This window comes from Protopterus annectens, chromosome 6.part0 (assembly GCF_019279795.1).
Source record: "Protopterus annectens isolate FY-2018-M chromosome 6.part0, PAN1.0, whole genome shotgun sequence".
Classification (NCBI taxonomy): domain Eukaryota; kingdom Metazoa; phylum Chordata; order Ceratodontiformes; family Protopteridae; genus Protopterus; species Protopterus annectens.
This window is the reverse complement of record NC_056737.1, coordinates 1,832,466,326-1,832,482,373: the sequence shown is the minus strand read 5'-3', so window position 1 is coordinate 1,832,482,373 and position 16,048 is coordinate 1,832,466,326. Positions and strand designations below refer to the sequence as shown.

General features: G+C 38.6%; 1 protein-coding gene across 1 annotated transcript in view; it reads right to left on the bottom strand.

The window, feature by feature from the left end:
* The window catches only part of OSGEPL1 (O-sialoglycoprotein endopeptidase like 1), a 556,821-nt gene that overhangs the window by 261,468 nt on the left and 279,305 nt on the right, over positions 1 to 16,048 (bottom strand). The window contains exon 3 of the mRNA XM_044075183.1: positions 9,124 to 9,511. Within this exon, the coding sequence (XP_043931118.1) occupies positions 9,124 to 9,511 (388 nt within the window). The remainder of the gene's footprint in view (positions 1 to 9,123; positions 9,512 to 16,048) is intronic.

Sequence of the window (16,048 nt, the reverse complement as noted above, 5' to 3'; positions counted from 1 at the left end):
TGGGGCAGAGTCCCCAGCTACTATAAATCATGGAAGGACTCATGAAAGGATGTTCTGAAGGATGGTGGAGCTAAACAAAGCCCAAAACTGAGACTACAGATCCAGCTTGTAATGAGATAAATGTGCAATACTGTAGACCAAGTAGACACAGCACATATATCATCAATATGGACTCTACAGAAGAAAGCTGCAACAGCCCTAGTAAAACAAGCTTTAGGTTTGTGAGGAAAAGACAGTCCTTTGGCTGTATAGACAAACAACACAATTGAACAGCCACCTGGACAGTACAATCTCGGAGACACCAGATCCCAATTTAGCCTTAAAAAAGGAAATTAAAAGCTGGTCAGATTTTCTAAAGTCCTTTGTATGATGTGAATAGAAGCATAATTGATGATGAATATCCAATAAATGTAAGGATATTTACCCTTGTTTGAGAAACTGCAGAGGAAAACTAGTAGATTAATTGCCTGACTAAAGGCACAGTGAGAAGCAACTTTGGGAAGGAAATTAGGATTTAGCTGAATATAAAATCCATTTTTGTGAAAGACCAAATATGGTGGTTTGCACAACAAAGCCTGGAGTTCCAAAATCCCCCTTGCTAAGTTAACCACCACCAGGAAAATAATTTTCCATGAAAGGAATTTCAGATCAGCAGTAGCAGCAGGTTCAAAGCAGGGTTTTGCCAAGGCCACGAGTAAAGCAATAATATTCCAAGATGAAATAAGATCTTTAGAGGAGGCTGTAGGAGAAAAGCACAAAAAAAAGACTTAGACAGTTTCAGTGAAGAAGTAACAGCGTGGTTTTCACCAATATGAAAATTCAAAATAACTGCCAGTTGAGCTTTGATGGCAGAGTAGCTAACTCCTGTAAGATAAAGATCTACTGGAAAATCTTGAATCAATGCTAAAAGAGCAAAAAAGAATCCAGACCCTTGGTAGATACCCATATAGAAAATCTCGTCCACTTGCTTCTGTAAACTTTCCTGGTGGCAGGTTTCTGACTTGATGACAAGATGTGAATCACAGTGGATGAAAGCTTGAGATTTCTAGACATCATTGGAAGTAGAGAAACAAGAGGTTAACCTAAGGGATTTAATGCCTGGGTGAGGCTTGCCAGATGGGTAAGAGATCAAATCAAGAAGGAGGTCCAGCGTCCAGGAAGAGTACACCAGATGAGGTCAAGGAAAATAAATAATTTCTGTTGAGGCTAAAAGGAAGTAGCCAGGCTGCTTTATGCAGAACTTGGTCATGAAGAGAGTTGGAGGACAACAATAAAGGAGATCCAGGGGGCTATGTGTGAACTAGAACATCCCCCAGGAACTCTCTCTTCCTGGGGAATCACAGCAAAGCAGTTGCTGCATTTCAAGTTGACCAGGGCTGCAAATAGATCACAGCAAAGCTGGTCCCAGTGACTAAAAATCATGGAAGCCACTATTTGACTGAGATGCTACTAGTGGTAGAATGGAACTGCTCAACTTGTCCACTAATACAATAGACTTCCCTGGAATATACACTGCAGTCAGAAAGCAATAGGAAGACATCGCTCAATGCCAAAGCCTCATGGCCTCCTGACACAAAGGATATGAACCAGTTCTTTCTTGTCTACTGATGTGTCAGATCACTAACATATAGTCTGAAGAATAATCATACCCATGAGCAGGGGAGTCTTGGAAGGCCTGCAATGCTAGATGAACCATTCTCTTCTCCAGAACACTGTTGTAAGGACCGGCCTCTGTCAAAAATCACATTTTTTTATTGCCTTTTCCTCAAAATCTACCTCCCCCACCTCAGAAGGGAAGTGTCTGTGGTCATTGTGGCTCCTGAGCTGAACTTAGCCACCCTTAAATATGCTGCCTGCAGATCCCTGCAAGACTGACCAGAAAATGCATGGGATGGTGAAGAAAAGACCACTGTACTGGCAAAGTCCATTGTAACACCCTCATGTGGAATGTGGCATTAGGAACAAGGGTGATGGATGCTTCTATAGAATCCAAAAGCTATAGAATGGATCTCACTGCGGGATTTTGGTGAGAGAGAACCAGGGATGTTTGCTGACACAAAGTGGCTTATCTCAATTCTGGAAGTTTGGCTATCTGCAAGTGGTGTCCAGGTGGGATCCTAAGAATTCTGTAATCTAGACTGGCGTTCATTTGGATTTTTACAGGCTGAGCGTGAACCCTAGGTGACAGAACAACTGCATCAAGGAGTCTGTGGTTTGATTTAGCAGATCCCTCATGGCGGCAGTTATGAGCCAATCATCTAGTTATGGGAACATCCAGAATTCCTGCAGCCTGAGATGTACTGCAACATCTGCCATGCATTTGGTGAACACCCAGGGACCTGAGGTGAGACCAAAGGGCAGTGGTCTGAATTGAATGTGTCTGACTCCCAACTGAAAGGGAAGGAACCTGCTGGACCATCTGGCTATTTTTATGTGGTAGCTGACGTCATGCAGGTCCATCGAGTACATCCATTCATTCTTCCTCAGAAGAGATAAAATGGACTTAACTGTGACCATTCAGAAAGTTGTCTGTTTCACAAATTGGTTTAGGTGGCTGAGGTTCAAAATGGGCTTGAGGTTCTCATTTTTTTCAAAACCAAAAAGATTCTGAACCCTCAATGGTCTGGTGGGATCTCCTGGATAATTTACTTGTCTAGCAGCTTTGTTATTTCTTGGGCTGCTGCCTTTCTCTGTGAGGGGTGGAACATTAGGAAGCTTTCTTTGCGACATTTTAGGTGGGCAAATAAAGGGAATGACACAGCCTCTGGTTACTATCCTCCACATCTACAAATGAGGAGTGATGGCTGACCAGACATGAGGGTGCACAGATAGGCTTCCACAGTGTGGCAGTCTTACAACATTTCAAGAGCACTGAAAGGGTTTGTTGGAAAACCGGCCTCAAAATCCCTGGTTCTGCAGACCAATTCTGCCTCTAGGGTAAAGTCTATGGTTATTCATCCCCCTGCCTCTAGGGCTTCTGTGTCCAAGAGTATCATGTGCAAAACCCTGACACATACTGAACCATAGCCTCTTTCCACCCTTTTGGTTCTTGGAAAAGATTCTTTTAGAAGTGGGGAAGTGTATGCCAATGGCAGACAGGGTTTTGCCATACTGTTCACTCCTAGTGACCATATCTGTAACCTTGGCCCTGATGAGAGTGGACCCATCAAAAGGGGAACTGAAAAAGGGTGTTTTGAAGTTTTCCTCAAAATTCCAAAGATACACCCAGGCATGTTAGTGTATGGCAATACTGGTGGCTTCTATTGTAGATATGCCATTCGCTGTGTTGGATAAAAGGCACATAGACAAATTTGAAATGACTTGTAAGGTTGCCAACTGTAAATTCTCCATTTTGTGGAACTCTGCTGTCATGGTACCCAAGACAGACCTGGAGATCTCTTTGGTTAAGTCCCTCTGAAATCTTATTAGACGTGCAAGATAATTAGATAATTCAGCACATGTAAGTCCAATGTTGCTGAAACGTAAGTTCACTTTTCAAATATATCCAAAGCTTGAGACGCCCTGTTCAGGAGGGTGGACAGTGGAGTTCTTCTCAGAGATCTCTTTCTCCACGGTCATTGCCACCATGATGGCATCTACTGCTTTTCTTTCCCCTTGCTCCAGTGAGGTCTGTCCTGTGGCAAAGCTAAACTTTTGTGAAGCTTGGTGGATATAGACAACAACCCCTTTGGCTCCTCCTGTGCCTATTGCTACACCAGGTCAGTCACCTCATCCACTGGAGGAACAACTTAGTAAGTACATGGGCCAGCTCCAAAGTCCTTGAGAAATACAGATTCCTCTTCAGAAGGGACTCAAATGGACCAACCCCCCACCCCTTGTCTTCCAGGGGGCATCCTGGGGATACTTCCTGTTCAATAAACAATATCATCAGTAAGAGAATCCTGTGGGGAGTCTAAATGCCTCATTTTGCATGAGTGCCTTCAGTGCTTTTACACAATGGAAGGATCCAGGGATCCATGAAACAATCAGAAGCTGAAAGACAACTCGTCTCACAAGCTCTGTTGAGGCCTGTTGTAGCTGGCTGTTCCAAAGGAATAGGATGAAGTGGAGGAAGTACCACTGATTCTAGAAGGAAATGGGATGGCGCTGAGTGAGGGTGGGATATATCTTCTTTAGATAATGAGAGAGCCCTCTCAAATGCCTCAAAGGCTAAGGTCATGGGCAGTCCCAAAGGATTTCTCTTAGTATCCAATGATCCAAATAAGAGACCTTTTCAAAACATGGTCTGGCTCAGCTCAGAAGTAGGGACAAGGATTGAGTTATCTAGCACCAACACAGTGGCGGGAAGGCATGGATCTGAGTTCCAAAATCTGCCTTAACCCCATGCACCGACACTGATATCTCAGCTCTGGGACCCCCCCCCGATATCTACACTGTCGAACTCAAGAGGGTTAAAGATACTAGTCCAAAAGCACCAACAAACTTATAACCAGGTCCGTGGATACCCTGGTAGTCTGAACAATCCGTTGTCCCAAGAACAATTTTGAATTCAATAATCCACAAGTACTGTATAAAATATATGCATAGTACAAATCAATGACAGTCCAGTGAAAATAACGACTTTAATAAATCAATCCATTTATAATTCAACACTTAACGCTTTCATCCCGTAACATAAAGGGACTTCCTCAGAGGAACTGGACTGTCATTGATTTGTACTATACGTATATTTTATACAGTACTTGTGGATTATTGAACTCAAAACTGTTCTTGCGAAAATGAGTTGTTCAGACTACCAGGGTATCCACAGACCTAGTTAGGGGTTAAAGATACTGCTGGAGTCAAGGATGACCAGTCTATCAGATCCAACAAACGAATCCCACAACACTTTGGTCCAAAACCACCAGGCCCAAAGGTCAGTTCGAGGAAGGAGAAACCAAGTGAGGGGTGGAAGGGCCTAGTTTTGGCATCTCAGATCTGGGGGAATCAGGAAAGACCCCAACTGTATCTTTAGTTCTCAGGAATATTTGCATCATCCTGTCCACATCTACCTAGGATAAACTCCTCAATGACTGTTGTTGTTTGTCTTTTTGGCTTTTCCCGGTTAGGGGTCGCCACAGCGGAACTCCGGTCCGCTAATGATTGGCAGTAAATTTTTATGGTGCCGAGTTGTCAGCCTGACGCCCAACCTTCAGCGAAGGCACGCCCATTCACGCATGTCTTTCGGAGGCCACTCGACCGCGGGAGGGGGGATATGCAGACTCCACACAGAAGGCACTCCAGTCGAGAATCGAACAGAAGAACCTCTTGCTGTGAGGCAACAACGCTACCGCTGTACCACCGCAGCTTACTCCTCAATGACTGTACTGACCTAAAATGAACAGGATGTTGAATGTGGCCTAGAGGACTTATGAAAGGATATTTCTGACTGGAGAACTGGAGCCTATGAATTGTCAGCTCCAGGGAAAATCTCATTTCCATTATTGGGGAGAGTCAGAGAGCATTTCTGAATGGGCCACTTTATTGTAGCATTGTTCCAGTTTAGAGAAGTGTGGTCTGCAGATATGTCAAGATCAGACAGCCATAAAATGTGGATGGTAAGAGGAAGGTAAATGCCTTTTTTAGTTGCCTGGGAAGGGGTGTTTGATTCTACAAAGTGTCTGAAATTTCTGGTGTCTCTTTTTGAAGGTCTGATGTACATGCAAGTTGAATTTCATGTGGTCATCTTTAATGACCCCTTAACAGTTTTGAGTGCAAAACAATTTCTATTTTTCTGTTACTTGGGGAAGTAGCCCTGTTCAGGTTGTGTCTTTTGGGAATAAACAGAAGTAGTTTTGTTTTCTTTGGATTCAGTAGGAGCTTTGAGTTATTAAGCCAGGATTCAATGGAGGCAAATGACTAATGGGTTATATCATGAAGGTGGGACAGAGTTTTGGCAAACATATGAGGGTTGAATTGTCATCATATTGGAGTATGGATGTTGTTAATGAAATATTAAAAAGCAAAGGAACTAGAACAGATCCCTAGTAGAAAGGATTAATGGGCATTTTGCCATTTGACAGACTGATGTCGGTTCAATAGGTAGCTGTTAAACCACTGTAGGAATAGGGATAAGAGACCGAGAGAAGACAGCTGTTTAAATATTTTGGGATGACAGACAACAACAAAGACTTTTGATAAGTCAAGAACTAAGGCAAACACCTGGCTACCATTGTTTCTTTCCTGGTTAAGGACATTGACAAAGTTGAGAAGAGCAGTGATAGTACTGAGTCTTAGCAGAAAGCCATACTGACTAGTGATGAGAAGCTGATGATCAAGCAGGTGCTGGAGAAGTTGTCTGCGGGTGCATTTTTCTACGATTTCGAACAAAAGAAAAAGTAACAGTGATTGGCAGAATCATTCAGCGTTAGCTCAATCAAGACAATAATGTTCAGAAGACAAATTCTTGAAGTTTACAAATCCAATAACTCACCAAGAGATGTCTTATAGTCAAGTTATATCACTAAAATATGGAACTCGAATGAGAAATATGTGGCGTTTCCACCATTATATTGTGGAAGAACATATGACTTTTCCTCCAGAAAGGGACAGAGCATAGGATTCAATGATGGATCTATTTTTTTAATATGGATACAAGATAGGAAGGTTGTCTGCAGAAAGAGTAGTGGGTTTTAGTGTTTATAGTTTTTATATATATATATATATATATATATATATATATATATATATATATATATATATATAGTAAGTTGATATGGCTTCTAGTGTGAGTATGGCAGACAGGTAGTTTGTTTATTGACAGGTATTTGAGTTAGTGGATAAATTATTTTTATTAGACTGGTTATAGTATCAATTAAGTATGAAAAAATAGATGCAGTCTCTAATGGGGTGCTATTAGGTGATGAATTGGGCTGGTCTTTCTTCTCAGGGTATAGCAAATACTTAATGGATAATCAGAAAAGCTTTCAACTGTTTTGATAGGTGTCCTGGAATGTGGTAAAGTATTATTTTAGTCTCCAATTCTGGTTTTGGTAAGGTTATGGAGGTATTAGTAGGCTTGGAGGTTTATCTGTGTTTAATACGGATACCACATTTTCCAAGCCTTGTCCCTAGTGTGCATGACGTCTTTGGCTGATTTGTTTAGCCATGGGGCACGGTTGGCTTTGATTCTCTTTCTTCTAACAGGGGCCTGATCATTAAGTATGCTGAGAAGCATAGTATTGAAATTTTCAATGGCTTTATCATCTGAAAGTGTTTTCAGAATGGATCAGTTACTGACTTTACAATGTAGATGCAGACGTTTCTGGATTAATGCATACCATGTTGTAGTTCTGAAGGTTGGGCATATGGATATTTACTCTATTCACAAATTTTGGACAATGATCACTGATGTTAACTGGAAGGGTCCCTGAGGATGACTCAGTGGAATGTATGGAAGTACGTGTCCAGTCTAACAAAGTAGCTTTATTGTTAGTAAAATATTTTCAGAGTGTTAATGAGTTGAGTAAAGCCACAGAAGTTTATAGTGTTTTTTTTTTTTGGGAAGTCAATAGGAAAGGTTGCCAATCAAGATTTAGATCACCCAGAATAACAATTTCCTGGGGGATGGCAATCAATACCCAAGATCCAGAGTTTAAAATTATTCAAAGGACTAAAAATGTCATTACTGAAAACATCTCATGAGTATGTACAAAGTTTATTTGAAATAGTCCATGACATGTACAGTGAATATTTACGGTGAACTTTAATTTAACATAAAATAATGCACGTTGCCTTTTAACTATTTTGTATCATCTGCCCATCTATCTGACATCTGTGTAACTACCTATCTATTTATACATGCTTAGGGACTACCCACTAGAAGCAGCATGCCATGTGATATATTTCTCAGTTTGCAACTCAGAGCAATTTAAATATGTACTTCAAAGAGGTTAAAACACACACACACACACACACACACACACACACACACACACACACACTGTATGTGTCATGCTTACTCATAAGCCAAACCACACCAAGCAATTTAGGGTATTTTCTCTGTAACCTCAATCAAAAGAGTCAGTTATTGTACGTCAGAAGGTGGAACTTTCTGCCACAGCACTTAGAAAACAGAAAAGACATAGCAAGACAGAGATAAATAGCTAGTGTCAGCACAGCAGCATAAAGGAGAATAAAGTATTTTATAATGGGAAAGGGCAGAGAAATATACTCAAGATGACAGAGGGAGTAACACAAAGAAATACACGAAAGTTAAAAGGCTACTTAACAAGCAAAAAATATATACAAAACTGAAAATGTCAAAAAGCAGCCTAGGTCTATTTCATTTTCAGATGAAGTTTATCACAGTAGAAAAGAAACAGAGGGAAGTGGTGCCATGGTACATGATGGGAAGGCAATCTGGGAAAGTTTTATCTGCCAACTGGTCCATAATCAAGTACAAGTCTTGATGTTACTGAAGGTGGACCTCATAAAATATGCAAACTGCAGCATGATGCTACAACACATTATAAGAGTACACACACATTAGCTGCATGAGCTTTAATCTTAAGGGAGCACCTGATCACTCCAAGTAACATCCAATTTAATGATGTTTGAATGATATTGCTTTATGTACTCGGAGATCATAGACTCCCTGAGAAAATGTGAGAATTTTTTCACCAAGTGCTGCCAACTGCTGTTTCTCAAAGATGCAGTGACAGACTGAGAATAATAAAGCAAGGAGCATATAAGAAGTGAGGGCACCCACAAAGAGGGGTAAAAGGAGGTTGAGCCCCTGAAAAAATCTATAAATATATATTTTTTTGTTTTCCCTTTCTGGTATATTTGCTTGTAAACTTTCAGATGTGAGCTGTATTTACCAAGCAATTGTGTATCAAGTTGAGTAGTTTTGAACATCTGGCATACATCCTGTATACATTATAATCAAAACTATATCAATAAAATGGCAAAAACATTTTTAACAATATTGTGGATTTTCATACTAGCTAGAATTTGACTTTATAATTCTCAGTAAGCAATATTTTCTACTGTTAAAGTTCAAAATATTCACAAAAATGTATGCAAGACTACAACATTTTCTTAAGTGTGCCCATTTACTGAAAATGTATGCACATTACAGAGCAGATAAGAAATGAAAATCCAAAATGTTATGACACGCACCTTGTCCAAAGTGTCACCAGGTGCTTCATCCAATGACTGTCCAAGCAGCTGAAAATCAGTAACTCCACGTGCAATTGCTAGGATAGAGTGGCCACCAGATACCAAAAGGACCAAGAATGGAAAAGTAACAGGGTTGATCATTCTAATCATTAATGCGTGAGCTTCCATATGATGAATTGGAATAAAAGGCTTCTTAAACTGTGCGACTAGCTTTAAACTATACTCCAGACCAACTCCAAGGCTCAAAGCCAGTCCTGGTTTCACAGTCGTTGCAATAGCAGTCAGTTCACTTGATGAGACTTTACTTCTCTCTATGGCTTGAGTTATCACTTCTTCGATGTTCTCCCTGTGCAGCTTCTGTGCCACTGGAGGAATAATGCCACCTGTCCTAATTTAAAGTACAAAGGATCCTATGTTTACTTTGCATTAAAGTACACATTTACAAATAATATTTTCAACCTGCTGTTTCCCTGAATGGTAGTCTAGTGATGCAGAAAGGAATGATCTTATGGAATATGTCTACTTACAAGAAGACAAGCATCATGTGCCCAAGATCATATGCCATGTCTAGCTCTTGATTGACACATGGAGTTAATGCAGGCATCTGAAACTACACTATTACTTAATACAACCATTATTTAAAATTGTGCATGACCAAAGGATTGCGTTTGAGCTAAGCAATTGGGCATCAATGAAAGTTTGGTTATAACTGCAATATGGAAACAAACAGACCCAATGAAAATGAAGTGAGATATGAATACAAATACAGTCCAATACTAAGCATACATGCATGAGACAAGGCCTCTCTTACACTACATCCACATGATGCACATACCACTGATTCAGCCTCTTACCTACTATGTAACAGCATCTCCGATGGACCACTCAGTCCACTAATTTATGTCCATCAATCGCACCAATTCAGGGTACAGAAGAAACCTCAGTTATGCCCCAAATACAGTAAGGCTTTTATTTGGTTTGCAATACTAACCTCTCTGATAACAGATTACAAGTAGACAGATTTTCTCTGGTGTTTAGTTCTGCCTTTGCAAACTTCCAACCTACCATAATACTGTAGGCTACTCAGATGCCTGGTGTTAAGTCCTACCATTAGTGATGCTATGCTTTGTATTTTTTTATTCATTTGTTAAGCAGGTAAACCAACTAGGCAAAAGACTCTTTTCAAGGGTGACTCAGGACTACTGTCCAATTAAGGGACTTGCACAGTCTCCTAGTAGGCAAAGAGAGGCTGAGGAATAAAGATGAAAATGAAGATATGCAAATATTCACCATATAAGCTAATTTTCAGGAACGCCCTATGGTGGCTATACAGTGGGATCTTCTTCCTAATTATTCTCTCATAGTAATTCTTCTATGATCTTGAGCTCAAATGTGCCATCTTTGGAGATAATGTGCCATCTTGGGCCAAAATGTAAGGGCACCCATACTCATATTCCCTAGTTCTGATCTTCATGGAACATAAGTAAGCTGCCATACACAAGAAAAACAGGTACTCAGAGGACATTCCAAATAAACAAGTTGGAAGACCATACAACATGAGGTGCAGGGGTAGAATATAAAAGTACATATTGCAGAGAACTATTGTGATAAAACAAGTTCTCACATATCTGTAAGATCTTGCATACTGGGGTGTTTTGCAGTGAAGATACATCTGGGAATATCCCAAATAGTATAAACAAGTCTGAGTCAGAAAGATCATATAAAAGGCAAACCTTAAGCACAAAGATGCTAAAAAAGTTCTATTTGTGAAAAATCAGACCACAATATTTCATAAATGCATGCCACAAGAGCCATGTGGCTATAGTAAAAATGCCTGCAATGGAAACAGTCTTGAAGCAAACAATAGAAACAGTAAAGCTCCCTAGCAGACTGACTCTTGAGCATGTTGGTGCTGGCCAAAGACCAGATGGACGCAATATCACAAGACAATGCAACTGACAGCAGACTTGAGGACAGTCCATCTGGCAACTACCAACATCTCCCTGCTAGGAATAAATGAGACACACAATAGATCCATCTTCTTACACTCATGTGTCCAACAGCTATGAAACCTTAGCCACCAGAATAAATCCAAAGTATACAAGTTAAAACTAACTGGACAGAGATACGTTTAGGTTTCTGTATAATAAAGAACCAAGAGTACCTACTATATTCGGAATTCCAAAGGTACATAAGGATTTAAGTGACCCACCCATGAGACCTGTGGTAGTGGCTAGTCAATCTATTACAGTCCTTATTGTGAAATATCTTGATTAAAGACTAAAAAATATTTCTTTAAATGTAACTCTTGGGACTTTCTTAGAAAGGTAAGAAGTGCTTTATTTAAGGAGAATATTATTTTCATCACAATAGATGTTATTGACCTCTTTACTTCTATCCCTCATAAAGAAGGTTTGGAATTTCTAGAAGAACTTCTAAGGGACAATAAGGATTTTATTGATAAGGATATATATGGGATTCTAGTATTGATGGAAATAGTTCTCAAGCATAACCATCTATTTTGAGGGAGAATTCTTTTGACAATTGATGGGCATAGCAATGGGGGCCATGTGCGCCCCAATACACACCAATTTGGTGTTAGCCAGGTGGGAGAAGAAGTTTGTTTTTAATTCTATATATAAAGATTGTTGGGTTCTTTACCAATGTTTTTTAGATGATATATGTCTGTTTTGGATAGAGAGTGAGGATAAGTTTAGTGAATTTTTGGATTACATCACAAGGAGTACAGAATTTTTAAGATTCACTTACAAAATGGGCCATGGGTCTATAGACTATTTAGATGTGAACATTAGGATTCATTGCAGTGATAATAAATTTATATCAAAGGTCCACAGGAAGGACACCTATTGTAATTCCTTTTTTACATTTTCAGAGTGCGCACTCCTATGTACAGAAAAAGTATTGTAAAAGGGCAATAGTCAGGGGCAGTAGAATGACATCAGAGGACAAGGACTTCACGGAGGAAGGTGAATTATTAAAATCTGTTTTTCGAAAGAGATTACCCCGAAATATTAATTAACAAAACTTTTATGGAGGTCCTTGGAAATAGACATAATAAGTTTGCCCCCATTTTAAGGAAGGAAAACACAAATTGAAGGGGGAAACACGCTTGAAAATGGTATGGAGAATAGGTTTGAAAACATTTTTGTGGTAGATTACAGTGGGGATGCTGACATCATTACATAAACCCTTAAAGAAGAATGGAGTAGATATGGTAAACTGTCAGATTTGAATATAAAGTTTGATCACCCCTTGAAATTTGTTTTTAGAAAAGGTAAATGTATTAAGAACATTTTAGAAAAGAAGAGTTTTAGTAAAGGGAATAAGAAAGTGGGGACATACAAATCTGGGGCTTGTCCACAATGTTCATATACATCTAATAAATCAGAAATATATATCCCTAGTAGGAAGAAGTATATCACAGCAAAAGTGTACTCCAACTGTGACTCAAAAGGGTTAGTTTATACTGCCTTATGTGGCAAATGTGAAGGATTTTATGTAGGAAAAACAGAAAGGTGTTTGAAAATGAGAACTTATGAGCATATTTACGACATTAAGAAAGGCAATAACAGGAATGCATTATATAAACATACACAAATGTATGGGGAGGCATCTTTTACATTTTTTTTTTTTGTGTGTTGGAGGAAGTACAAATGTATATCAGAGGGGGGCCATGGGAAACTCAGAATATAGGGAAGTATATTGGCAACTGGTCCTTGAAGCAAATAAATGGCCAGGCCTAAATGAGAAGAGCTGCCAAATTACAGTTTTAATAGGTTTGCGTGTTGATTATAGTGATGTTTTAAACAATTCAATGTATATACAAGTGTTTTATATTTTATAAATGTTTACATTCTTTTATCTTTTATATTTGCAAATGTTTTAACATATATGTCTGTTTTAATATATTATGGAGTATGATTTAATGTTATATATGGATTTGACACTAGAGGTCAGTAAAGTATTATTTTGGTATGTTTTTATATGTTGGTAAGAAATGGAATATTGCAGGCATTTCTAATATAGATTATATTTTTAACCCGTATTATATTTTATTAAAAGGGTTTTTAATGTATATGGATCCTTGGAAAATGTAATGAAGGAAGTTTTGAAAGAATAAGATGCATTTTAAATATCTTATCTATTGAATATACGAGTTGGTCCTAACTTTTGTTAATCAGTTTTTGTTAACAGGAAAGTAAATAATGTGGGAAGAAATAGCCAGGGAATTGTTATGGCTAGGCTTGTATAGGCCCTAGGGCTGATAGCCTAGTACCAACCTATGAACCTATGAACGTTTGTCAATTAATGACTGACTTAAGTTAATTGGCTAGGCTATAAATGATGGAAAGGTGGATTTGTTGGCTATTCTGAGGAAGTCTTGGACGAAAACGTACTGTTCGTCATCAGTGATAGTGTGGCTCTTTACTGGTTGCTGTGCTGTGTTAATAAAGGTCCTAGGGCATAAACGGCTGTCAGAGTGCTTTTTCTAGGTTTATCAGGGACTGTCTTTAGTACTCTATCCGTTTGAAGTGGTTTTGCAGTTATTTTGGAGTATGGACAAGCTTATGGTTCCGCCCGAGGCTATTTCAATCGGAAATAGCAAAGACAGAGCAATGGAGGCTCTGATTGGACATGTAGCACAGCAGGTAGAACTTTTGGAACCAATTTGCCACCCATTGGTAAGACCAGCCTCTAATTCTACATTACCGGGTCATCCGGAGGCGTGCGCAGCTAAGGAAGTGAGCAATGAAGGTGATACCCATCGGCGTTCGAATGGAGAGATTGGTGATGTTAACTGCAACAGTTCTGATGAGAGGAGGACTCCAGAACTACTTAAACTAAATGGAATGGCTTCTAACATAGATGTTCTCAATGGCAGGGACCATGGGAACAATATGAGGACATGAGGTGACTGTAATCTGATTAATTCCAGCAGTACAAATGTAGAACAACATGACATGAATCTAGAGACTTGGCTGAACCAAAATGTTATGTTCGATAAATCCACACAAATGGCAATAATTAATGATTCACATACATACACTAACAATCTCAATAAACTGAAAAATGTATTATTTAAATTCAAAACATTACATGTGGATAATTTGTATTTAAAAGAATGTATTAAGCTAAAAATAGTGTCAAAAGGCAAGGCTTAAGAGTGTACAGATTTCCGAACAATGTTGAGGAGGGTTTGGATTTTTATATGGAATTGTTAAACATTTTTGACAACTGTGGCTTTGAGATTTTAAAAGCCATTATAAAACAAAATGAAAGAGTTATGGATGTTTTACATGATAGAATCAATAAGGTCAACAGTTGTTTGATTAATGACTTATTCACTGTGGAAGGAAAAAAAAGGAAATATTTTGATTTGAGGAAACATGATGAGAAGATAAAAAAATATTGTTTACAGAAAAAAAGAAAAATGGATAGAGACCTGACTGAGTATACACAGAAAATACATTACCCTAAACCAAGAAGTTTTACTAACCTACCTAGGGTAAATAGGGTTTTTTTTTATAAAACAGGAAGGGGGTGAACCAATAAGTGAGAGAGTGGATGACAGACATAATATTAATAATGAGGTGTTTAATGAAAGTGTGGAAGGACCAGGGGACATCAATGACCCTTTAGCATATCCCCCCTCCAAAGGTCCGAAAGATTAAAAAACAAAGAGAATGTGGATTATTACCAGGGGAACCTGGAGGGGGTGGAACAACAAAGGGATGAACCAGGAATACTAAATGAGTCAATAGGAGGGCATATTGTATCTATAGAAAGTGATAGGCCTTGCCAAATAACAAACCAAATAGAAAGTAGAGGGAATACATTAATATTTAATGGATGTACAATTTTTAATTATAGTAGTATAGAAGTAAATGAAAGATATTTTAATTTGCAAAGGGTTTTAAGTTTGTCCCAAAGAGAAAAACTGAGATAAGTAATTTATGTATCGACTTAAAAATGTTTGTCAGAAAGAAAAACTTGGAATTGTTGTTAGGGGAACCAGGGGAGAAGGTAGTAAATTTAAAGAAAAAGAGTGTTTGGAATCCACCGTTGCATCCGCAACTAAAGAATTTCGAGAATATGGTGGAGAGTAGTCTAAGAGAAAAAGTTATGAAAAACAGAATTTGGTCAAACCTAACTAAGGAAGAAAGGTCAATTTTATGTACACTTTGGGATAACAAATACGTCAGGGTAATGAAACCGGATAAGGGTGGGGGAATGGTTCTGATGGATTCCATCATTTATGACAGTAAGATGATGGCTCTCTTAAACAATGAAATTAAGTATTCCAAGGTCTCTGTGAATTAAATCAACACTGCATATAAAAAAAATTTATGCAGCTTTAAATGATTTGGTACTGGAAGATGTTATGGACACAGATACATTTAGGTTTCTGTATAATAAAGAACCAAGAGTACCTACTATATTTGGAATTCCAAAGGTACATAAGGATTTAATTGACTCACCCATGAGGCCGGTGGTAGCGACTAGTCAATCTATTACAGCCCCTATTATGAAATATCTTGATTTTAGACTAAAAAATATTTCTTTAAATGTACCTAATGTAATTAAGGACTCTTGGGACTTTCTTAGAAATGTAAGAAGTGATTTATTTAACGAGACTATTTTCATCACAATAGAGGTTATTGACCTCTTTACTTCTATCCCTCATAAAGAAGGTTTGGAATTTCTAGAAGAAATTCTAAGGGACAATAAGGATTTTAGTGATAAGGATATATACGTGATTCTAGTATTGATGGAAATAGTTCTCAAGCATAATTTCATCTATTTTGAGGGAGAATTCTTTCGACAATTGATGGGCGTAGCAATGGGGGCCACGTGTGCCCCAACATATACAAATTTGGTGTTAGCCTGGTGGGATAAGAAGTTT